Source organism: Apium graveolens, chromosome 9, assembly GCF_009905375.1.
Source record: "Apium graveolens cultivar Ventura chromosome 9, ASM990537v1, whole genome shotgun sequence".
Taxonomy (NCBI): Eukaryota; Viridiplantae; Streptophyta; class Magnoliopsida; order Apiales; family Apiaceae; genus Apium; species Apium graveolens.
In genome coordinates this window covers 93,846,405-93,857,171 of record NC_133655.1, presented here as the reverse complement: position 1 = coordinate 93,857,171, position 10,767 = coordinate 93,846,405, and the positions used below count along the sequence as shown (strand labels likewise).

The following is a 10,767-nucleotide window of genomic DNA, read 5'->3' as shown; positions in this document are numbered from 1 at the left end:
AAAAGAATAAAAAGGAAGTTCTAGAAATTAATTGGCAAAAGACCTTTATACCCCTGACAAGTCATTATATATACTCCGCCTCCCTTATCTTTTTCCTCTATTCTCCACCGAACTCTCTCATCTCTCTTTCTCCTCTCTCACTCTCGGCTACATCTCTCTTTCTCTCTCGGTATAATCTCTCTCTCTCTCTCTCTATCTCTATCTCTCTTGTTTCTTCCACAACCTCCATTAAAACTCAATCTTCTACTAAGATTTGAGTTTCTTGTACTCAAAAGATACAAGAACATACTTGCATGTGGGTGTGTGTGTGTTGTGTATATTCGGTGTGTTTGGATTCACCGAGAGCCTCTCTGTTCTTGGCTTCACTCCGTTTTTGAGCTTGATTCTCTGCAAATAAATGATATTTGAGTTATGCATGTTAGTTATTTTGAGTAATTGATGGATAATTTGGGGTTTCAGGATTGGACACCCTCGAATGAGGGCACCACCGTGAAGCCACCGCCACCGGTGATGAACTCCGGTGAACCGGTAGTGAGCTATGATACGTGCCTGAGCTCTACCTATTCAAAAGAAGTTATTTTTGAGTCTTGCATGTGATGTTTCTTTGAAACCCCGAATGGGTTCTTGATTTTTGAAAAGATTAAGTTGAATTTGTTGATGAAAATAACTTGTTGATGATTGTTCTTAGAAATTGTTAAATGATTATAATTAGATTGCTTTGTGGTTTAGAGACTCAATTTGATGTATGCATGTAATGGTTTTGTTTAAGTTCGAATTTGGTTCGGTTTTATTCAAAAGAAAGTGATTTTAAGGGTTGTTCTTGCTAAAGTTGATGTAAATTAAGTTTAATTGGTGAAAGTGTCTTTGCATGTTGCTTTATTTGATTAGGGCCGAATGGTGCATTGTTTTAAGAAAGAAATTGATCAAAGTAACTTATTTGAATCGGGTTTTGGTGATAATTAAGTGTTATAAAGTCGTCTATTGAATTTAAGTTATAATGAGGATTGGATGTTAATTTAGAATTATGAATGTAAAGATATATGTATGCATGTTAAGCTAGTAGGAATTATTGAGTGTATTGTATAGTTTTGTTTCGAATTTTGTGGATTAAGAAGGAAAGAATAAGTCATTTTGATAGAGGGCTATTCAAATTGTTATTATAACTCAAGTATAGAGTTTTGGGTATAAAGGTATTGCATGCTACGTGTTATGGTTATGTCGTGATATGTGATTCAATGGTTATTTGTAAATTTGGAGTATACTAGTATATCGTAATAAGTGTTATGTGAATACGACGGAGTATATGTTTTAAGGGTTATTGCGATAAGGGGTAATCGTTAGACATTCTGAGAAACATCGAGTATCTAATAAGTTTCTAATTAGGGATTTCTGTTTGAATTGTATATTCGGATAGCAAAGGCATTCAGACTAGAAAAGGGAAAAGAATCTTAGGTGGTCGTAGCTCTATACTTGTTAAGCAGGAAAGCGATTTAAGGCAAGTAACTCTGCCTTCAAATTATTTATAGAGAGGAAATTATTGATGCCATGATTTAATAGAAGATTTTTATTTCAATTGTGATATACCTGTTATTGATTTTCAGAAAATATGATATTGTTCTTATGACAACTTTATATCAAACCATGTTCGACCCTTTATAGTAACCCTGTTGATTCATACCCTAAATATCGTATTGTTTCCTTTGTTATCTTATGTTATCGTAAACCCTAAAAGAACCTTTATGATCTTCCTTACATATGTCTTGATCAATATGGATTCTGTGATAACCATGAACCCTGTCATGTGTTGATCTTTGAAACTATTCTAACCTGGAGCTAGTATACCCTATTTGTCATTTGATCCAGTTCCTTAGTATTGATCCCTGTATACGTTTGATTCGTTCACTTTCCTTGAGATCTTAAATTGAACTTAAGAATGATTCTCGACTTGAATGAGTCTAAATGATTTCACATTCTTGGTAATTTTAAAATGAATTTAGTCAACTCTTTTCCTTCTTCCAATACAAAGGTTTTCCAAACGAATTCCTGATGGATTAGATATAGACGTAGGAGGCTAGTGGGACTAGTCTAGTCACATAAGAGGCTAGCGGGGCTAGTCCAATATAAGGCTGTAATGTCATGGGCACTATAACGATCAGATGGAGGTCATACGGGCTGATCACCCATATTATAATTAAAAGATATATATACCAATCAAGGGTTACCTTATACTCTATAAAGATGAAAATGTTTACATTCTTTGAGCAGTTGCTCCTTATTTTTTAAAAGATGAAATAAAAGAATATGGTACAACTTGAGTCTTCGTTTTGGTTATATTGTTGTGAACCCTGTCACTTTACGTTAATGATAAGTTTCAAAGTTTGATTGATTGTTTCCTTATGTTGAGAAATACTTTAAAGTCCTGCTAATGATTTGTGATGAATGTCGGCTTTCACCCTATCCTGAGTTTTTATTCCTGAAAACCCAAATCTTTCTTCATAACCCCTTTCGTAGCCAGAGATAGAAATCCGCCACCTAGATATTAAGTAGAATGCCTCATATGTTGATATTGATATTGTTACTGCATTTTAGATCTGTTTATATAGTTACTTGCTGAGCTTCTTTGCTCATATATTTTGCTTTGATCTAACCATGGAAGTTAAGAAAGAAGATGGTAAGACTTAGGCACACCACTCGCAAGAGCGTTCCTAGTGGTCCCTACCATGTCGTAGGTTTCTAGATGCCCGAGCAGGTAGCAGTGTGTGTGAGCAAGCGTATGAGTTGGAAGGATTATATAAGTTGGATTTGATACAATGGGTTATCTGTCATTTCCATGTTGGAATCGAATGAATTCGAATTTATTATTATTTTGGGTTTTAATATATTTATTCTTGTTGGTAGTTGTAATCTTGTCTCATACTTAATCCTGTTTAGATCATGTTAGTGTTTAATTGGGGTTAATTATATCTGTTGTCATTATATTAGTTTAATGGTGTGTGGGTCCTCATTTCCTAACCCCGAGATTGAGGGCGTCACAAGTTGATATCAGAGCTACATGATCTAGTCCCTGAGACAAGTTAGGATAAAAAGGGTATTTGGGTGTATATGTATATATAGAAAGAGTGTTTGACTCATATATAGTTGAGTTAGACTATTAGGTATAATCTAAATAAAGTGAATAGGTCAAGGTAGCAACTAGAGTTGGGGTATGAGTCAGTTGGAAGTCTTATTTAACTCTAATTTTGTTTCTTGGTTGTTGTTTTGTGTTTTATCTCAGGACCCCAGTAGTGGTAGTAATTCTGACTTAGAGATTAGTTTGACCGGTAAGTCAGTGGACTATATTCCACCCTCTTCAGAGGAGCTTGTGTATATTAGTTCAGATCAGGAGGAGGATCCATATGAGAGCAGTGAGGCCCCTTTGCAGGTGCCTCCCCTGAGACCCATTCTAGAGATTCCATCCCCTGAGCGAGAGCATGTTATTCCTACTAGGAATGTGCCTGCCTAGATTGGAGGCAAGTTAGCCCAGGATCGAGACTTTGTGTACTCCCTTATACCTGAGTTGGGAGCTTTGGTGGATAGGCTAGCTCGAGAGTCTAGGCAGAGTACTTCAGTTGTGGAGGATAAGTGGAGAGTCCGAATTCAGATGGTGGAGCAGGTTGCCCGGAGGAGGTTGGACGAAGGACCATCTACTAGTGATGTTGAGGCTGAGGCCAGGAGGGTTCATAAGATCATTCGTTGGATGTTGACCATGTTGAGGGAGATCCTAGATTCTAGTGATGAGTGAGTTGGTGATGATCAGGCGGGACATCTGGTGGAGCCCATATTAGTTGTTATTTGTTTGTTCCTTTTCAGTGCCGATAGGCTTGGGATACTTGGTCAGATGTCGGGATCCCTTTTTCATCTTTATGTTGTATTTCAGAACTGGGTACTGTAGTAGTAGTTAGGTAGAAGTTAGGGGTGGATGGGGGATATTTTCCAGTTTTTCCTCTGTTTGACCCTGCTATATTATTGTACCTTATTCCAGAACTTATTGTACTTGAACTTCTCTATTTATGCACTGTTGAAACCTTACATAAATCTCTCATCTTGTTTTATATTTTGGACCCTGGAAATATTTATAAACTGTTTTACATACCATGTTTCTAAATAATCGTAAATCATACCCTGTACCATGTAAGAATATATAGCTGACGAGCAAATTATGTAGTAATAGGATTGCATATGCAAATTGGGTAAATATTAAAACCCGCAAAACCGTTTCTAAAAAGGATATTATTGTCATGTATGTCATGCTATTGTATTGCTAAATAATTGCTTAATCAGGTTTGTAAGAAATGGCCACTTCACAAAATCACCAAGAAGAAGAAACTCAAATCCAAGACCAAGAACAAAACCAAGATACTCTTATGATGAACCGACTCTTTCAACTTTTGCAACAACCCTCAGTCCATAAAGTCGGTAATTTCAAGAAATTTCAATCCGTACATCCCCCAGAGTTTGTAGGATTGTTGGATACGATTAAATCTCAGTCTTGGTTGAGAGAAATGGAGAAGGCTTTTGAGTTAGCAGAAATTAAGGATGATAAAAAGGCGCAGTACGCGAGTTATTATCTGAAGGATGAGGCTAGTTATTGGTGGGAATCTTCTAAGATATTGCTTGAAGGAAAAATTATAACCTGGGAGAAGTTTAAAGAGATGTTTTTGGAGAAGTACTTGCCAAGTTATATGCAAGGCCAGTTGAAAATGAGGTTTTTGAATCTTAGACAGGAAGATATGACCGTGGCAGAATATGAAGTGAAGTTTTTGGAATTAGTAAGGTTTGCGCCCGAGTATGTGAATATCGAAGCGAAGAAGGCCAAAAGATTCCAGCAAGGATTGAAACCATGGATTCGAAGTCAGGTGGCTCTTCTTGAAATAAGGAATTATACTGCATTGGTACAGAAGGCCATGATTGTAGAAGGAGAAAAAGAATCAACTAAGAGGGAAAATGAAGGAAACAAGAGAAAGTTTGAGAAATCAAAATCGGATCAAGGAAGTTCTAAGTTTAGAGGGAAGTTTGGAAAGAACGGTGGAGATCAAAACCAGAAGTTTTAAAAGTTTAAGCCCGGAAACGGAAATCAAAAGAATCATTTCCAGAAGAAGGGACAAACAATAAAGGATAATAGGTCTCAGGTCCGGGAGTGCAAAGTTTGTGGAAAGCGACACCCGGGGAGGTGCAATAAGTTGAACGTGACCTGTTTTAAGTGCAACCAAAAAGACATTGTTGTGCAAGACATGCCTATACAATAATAAGACTAGGTCAAATTGACAACCCTAAGTAAGTTATATGATAATCTTTGTTTGTATGATGTATAGTAATTCAAAATTCTGTAAAAATGTTCAAAGGCAGACTGGAGTCTTTTTCTGTAAACAGTATTAAGCCTAAGAATTCTGTCTGGAAGAAGATCAAGAAGATCATGCCTCAGAAGAATTATGAAGAAGCTTGAAGTTGAATAAATCTGTTTTGAGAAAAATATTCTAAGTCATGATCTCTACAAGTCACAGATTTAGTGTTATAAAGAGAAGTCATTTGAGAACTCCAGAATGACTTATAGAGAAGTCAGGAAAGCTACTAGAGAACTCGGAGATATCGATAAGCCAAATTGAAGACATGAAGATTGTAGATATCGACAAATTATTTCTTCACTAGAGAACTCAGAGATATCGGCAAGTCATTTTCACTAGAGAACTCAGAGATATCGACATGTCAAAATTCACTAGAAAACTAAGAGATATCGACAAGTCAAAATTCACTAGAGAACTCAGAGATATTGATAAGTCAAAATTCACTAGAGAACTCTGAGATACCGACAAGTTAAATATCACTAGAGAACTCTGATTTATCGACAAGTCAATTAGTCACTAGAAAACTTAGAGATATCGATAAGCTAAAGTGAAGACATGAAGATGAAAGACCTCGACAAGCTAAATTCTCTTATAGAGAACTCAAAGACCTCTACAAGTCAAAACAACTGTAGAGTAATGAGAGATCTCGATAAACCATTATACTTATCGAGATGTCAAGTTCTCTATATACCAAACTGGAGATCTCGAGGTAAAACTCAAAGTACAAAATGCAGACCAGTTCAATATCCAAGATTATCAATCAACAACCAATCTAATCAAGTTAGATTGACAAGTCCACAAAAGCAGCTTGAAGAGTACAAGATCAAAGACAAGATTAACTGGCAGAGTAAAGTCACAGGCATGAAAGATTAGAAAAGATACACTAAGCCAGAAATAGAAAGATTTGATTATCTAAAAATAGGGTTTAGTTCATGCTGTTGCATGCTGTGTAATAACCAGTGTATACTGTTCTATAAAGTAAACATTGAATGCTTTGTGAGTTGTAACAATTTAGATCATAAAAATCTTATATTCTCTTAAGGAAGAAGCTAAGCTCTTTATCAACAAAGAGCCTAGAAATTTTGTAGCAAAACATTCTTAATTTTAATATAAAATTAAGTGAGTTATGAAAGATCTGTGTCCACTGTTCTTGTTTAATTTCAGTATTAACATATTTCACTACAAGATTTAATTTACTTTGTTCACCACCTTAAACAATTCAAGAAAAGCAGAAAAACACAAAAACACATTCACCCCCCTTTGTGTGTGATTCATTACCTAACAAGTGGTATCAGAGCAAAGTCTGAAAGTAAACAAATTCAAGATCTTGGAAAAATGAATACACAGAAAATCAGTAGCATTAAATCCCTACTTTTGATAAAACTAACTACACTCTTTGGAAGAAGAAAATGTTGTTGTTTATCAAGATGGCCAATCCATTATAAATTCAGATTCTCAAAAATAGGCCCTTCACTCCTACAGTTAGAGTTGAGGAATCTACAGATGGATACATGATCATCCCAGCTCATTATGCTCCTAAAGATCCTTCAGAGTACACTGAGACTGAGAAATAAAAAGTTTCCCTGGATAGTGGCTTGCAGTTGATCCTAATAGAGTCACTTGACAATGTAATGTACAACAACATTGTCAACTGTAACACTGCTAATCAGATCTGGGAAAAGATAGAGATATTGTGTGAATGAACTGAGGAAGTTAGGTCAAATCAAAGAAGGATACTGATTTTACAGTATGAGGGTTTCATGCCTAAGATAAAAGAAAGTATTACTGATGTGTTTGAAAGGTTTAACAAGTTGATTATGACTTGCAGCTGCATGACAAATACTATGAAGCTGAAGAAGAGAATTTGAAGTTTTTGCTCACACTCCCTAACCATTTGGAACAGAAAATTTCAGCAATCAGAGAAGGGAGAGACCTGAGTAGAATAACTCTGGAAGTTCTGTATGAAATCTTAAAAATACATGAATGGGAAATGATTCAAAGGAAGTCATCAAGGGTTGGTCAAGGGCATGTTGTAGATGGCTCAAGTGCTCTAATTGTCAATAAAATCCAGACCTCTAATGATGAACCAAGATCCCAGACTTCAGTTTTTCTCAACAAGTGAGCAAAAAAACAATGACTCACAGGAACAAGTCATACTAGAATTGGAAGAAGATGAGTTCTACACCTTAGGTGAACTTGATGAGCTTGATAAGTAAATGGCCTATTTGGAAAGAAAGTTCTCTAACATTAAAGTAAAGAAGCCAGGGTTCTTCAAGGGTAAAGGGCAATCATTCAACAAAGACAACAACTAGAAAGGAAAAGGGAAGTACACATCTGATAGCAAAACTGGTTACAAAACTGGATTTGTTGATAGATCAAAAATAAGGTGCTATAACTATGATGAGGTAGGCCACTTTTCTACAGAATGCAGGAAACCCAAGAAAGTAAGTAAAGACAAAGCTTATCTTGAACTGGAAGCAAAGTATGAAGCTCTTCTGAAGAAACAGCACAGCGAAGCCTATATTGCAGAGGGAAAGAGTAGGTATGATTCTGATAATGATGAAGATGGGGAAGTTGAAAATTTTGTATTTATGGCCTTGGAGCAAGGAGAGTCATCCTCATCAAAAACACGGGTACCAACTCTTACCGCCATTGATTTAAATGTGAGTCAATATAAGGAAATTGTTGAAAGGATGAGCACAGAAATGTTTCACATTCATACAATATGGTTGTTGCTAATGAAAAGGTTAGCAAATTGACAAAGATAAATGAGAAGCATGAAAATGAGAAACAAGAAACTGAATTATTGCTGGTAGAGCTTGAAGCTGTGAAACAAGAAAATGCATATCTAAAGAACAATCTCAAGTGTGCAAATGAGATTGAAGCTGTGTTAAGGGAGAAGTTGGAAAAGAATGAAGTCAAGTTGAAATCTTTCAGAAATGCATCTGAATTGGTTGGACAATAACATGAGAAAAACAAGCCATGTGCAAATATTTCTATTGGTCTTGATTATGATGCCTTGAACAACAAGAAGAAAGTTGTTGGTGAAAAGGGGAAAGCAAATAAAAATGAAGATGTTCCAACTATACTGAAAAAGGTTGGCTCACCTATGTTCAAAGCATTTGAAATAGACTATAGTGAAGAGGAGTTGATCATAAAGCAAGAAATTGCTGATGAAGACAAAGAAAAGAAAAATGTAGAAACAACTCAATCTTCCGAAACTGAAGAGAAGCTCATGGACAACCAAGGTTCTAAGACACCTTTCAAGGAAACAAAAACTGAAGATGCAAGAAAGAAGAAGAAAAATAAAAATGGGAAGATTGGAATAAACAAAAGCAACAATTTTGCTTATGTTGCAGATGCTCAAAGAAAGAAATATGAGAAATGTGGCTCTATGAATCACCTAACTCACCTTAGTAAAAAGGTTGTTAGCAAGCCAGTTGAAGGAGCCTGTAAATACAATGAAACTGATACAAATGATCCTTACTCATTTTGTGACAAGTTTGATTGCATCCCTTTCAACTTGAAAGTGATGACATGTTGCCACAAGCTGAGAGTAGACCTCAAAGAAATAAAAATTGGGTCTACAACAAATAAGGAAAATGCACAACAGTCAATGAATTCTATTTTATCCGAGACAACTCATTATACTTCTGCTAAATCAGTTAACAAGAAGAAAATTCCCAACACTGCTTGGGTTGCTAAACACACTTAAAACTCATTGTGTGCAGGGCAAACTGAAGAAGGTCATATGGATCATAGACAATGGATGTTCCAGACATATGACAGGTGATAAGGCCCTGTTATCACAGTTTAAGGAGAAGGTTGGCCATTTGGTGACCTTTGGAGACAACAACAAAGTATTCACAATGGGATATGGCAAGATTGTTTCTGGAAATGTTGTCATTGATGATGTAGCAATGGTAGCTGGTCTTAAAGTAAATCTTCTCAATGTCAGCCAGTTTGCATACAAAGGTTTTAAAGTTTTATTTGACAAACAAGAATGTATTTTCATCAGCAAGAAAACCAATGAAGTTGCTCTGAAAGGAGCAAGGAAAGGAAGCTTATTTGTTGCAGACTTGGACTCAACAAATGAAGTTGGTATTTGTTGCTTCTACACCAAGGCATCTATAGAGAAAAGAAACTTATGGCATAAGAAACTTTCACATCTGAACATCAAGGCAATAAACACCTTGGTCAAGAAAGAGTTAGTAAGGGACATGCCAAAATTAGAGTTTGCTCAAATTGAAGTTTATGAAGCTTGTCAGAAGGGAAAAATGAAAAGATCAAGTCACAAGTCAAAAACTGTGAATTCCATAAGTGCACCATTGCAACTTATTCACATGGATCTGTTTGGGCCAGTAAATGTCTTATCAACTTCAAGGAACAAATATGTACTTGTGATGGTGGATGATTTCTCAAGATATACTTGGGTAGAGTTCATGCACTCCTAAAGATGAAACTCCACATATCATAATTGAGCACATAAAGAAGATAGAGAAACACGCTGAAGATTAAAATTGTGTGAAGAGATTGAGAAATGATAATGGAACAGAATTCAGAAATGCAACACTGAGTGAATTCTGCAAAAATAAAGGTATTGTTCAAGAATTCTCTGTTGCTAGAACACCTCAACAAAATGGGGTAGTTAAGAGAAAGAACAGAACATTAGTTGAAGATGAAAGAACAATATTGCAAGATGCCAAGTTGCCAACTTGTTTTTGAGAAGAAGCTGTTAACACTGCATGCTACACTCAAAACAGATATCTCATTAACAAGATTCATGGAAAATCACCCTACTCAATCATGTCTAAGAAAAATCCTACTGTAAAGCATCTACATGTGTTTGGAAGCAAGTGTTACATTTTAAAAGACAACTCTGAATATGTGAGAAAATTTGACTCAAAAGTTTTTGAAGCAATTTTTCTGGGATATTCATTGGAGAGAACTGCCTACAAGGTCTATGTAATTGATCAAAATAAAATTATGGAGAGCACATATGTGACTTTTGATGATGACAAGTGTCCAAGCTTAGACTGCCTTGGTGAAAATGAAGTTGAAGTCCTTGTATTTGAAAACCTCAACATTAACAGTGATTCTGATGAAGAAGATGAAGTCAATACACAACAGATGATGAATGAAGAAATCACTGAACTAGGAAAATCATAGGAATGGAAGCTCATCTCATACACCTGAATTTGATAGCACAAACTCAGGGGGCGAGAGAGAATAAGGATCTACTAGTCATACCAATAATGAAGAAAATGATGAAGGCACATGTCAACAAACTCACACTAGAAAGTGGGATAAAAGTCACACTAGAGAAGCAATTATTGGTGATTCAACTGCTGGTGTGAGAACTAGAAGTGCAACTGCTAATGAGTGC

At 35.9% G+C, this 10,767-nt stretch overlaps 1 protein-coding gene across 1 annotated transcript; it reads left to right on the top strand.

Annotated features, from left to right (window-relative positions):
• Nucleotides 1-4,541: 4,541 nt before the first annotated feature.
• Nucleotides 4,542-5,090, top strand: LOC141685404 (uncharacterized). Its single transcript, XM_074490507.1, has one exon. The coding sequence runs from the start codon at nucleotides 4,542-4,544 to the stop codon at nucleotides 5,088-5,090; it is 549 nt and encodes a 182-aa protein (XP_074346608.1).
• The last annotated feature ends 5,677 nt before the right edge of the window (nucleotides 5,091-10,767 follow it).

Excerpts from the sequence above, each read along its gene's own strand:
- LOC141685404 (XM_074490507.1), top strand. The coding sequence starts at position 4,542 with ATGGAGAAGGCTTTTGAGTTAGCAGAAATTAAGGATGATAAAAAGGCG.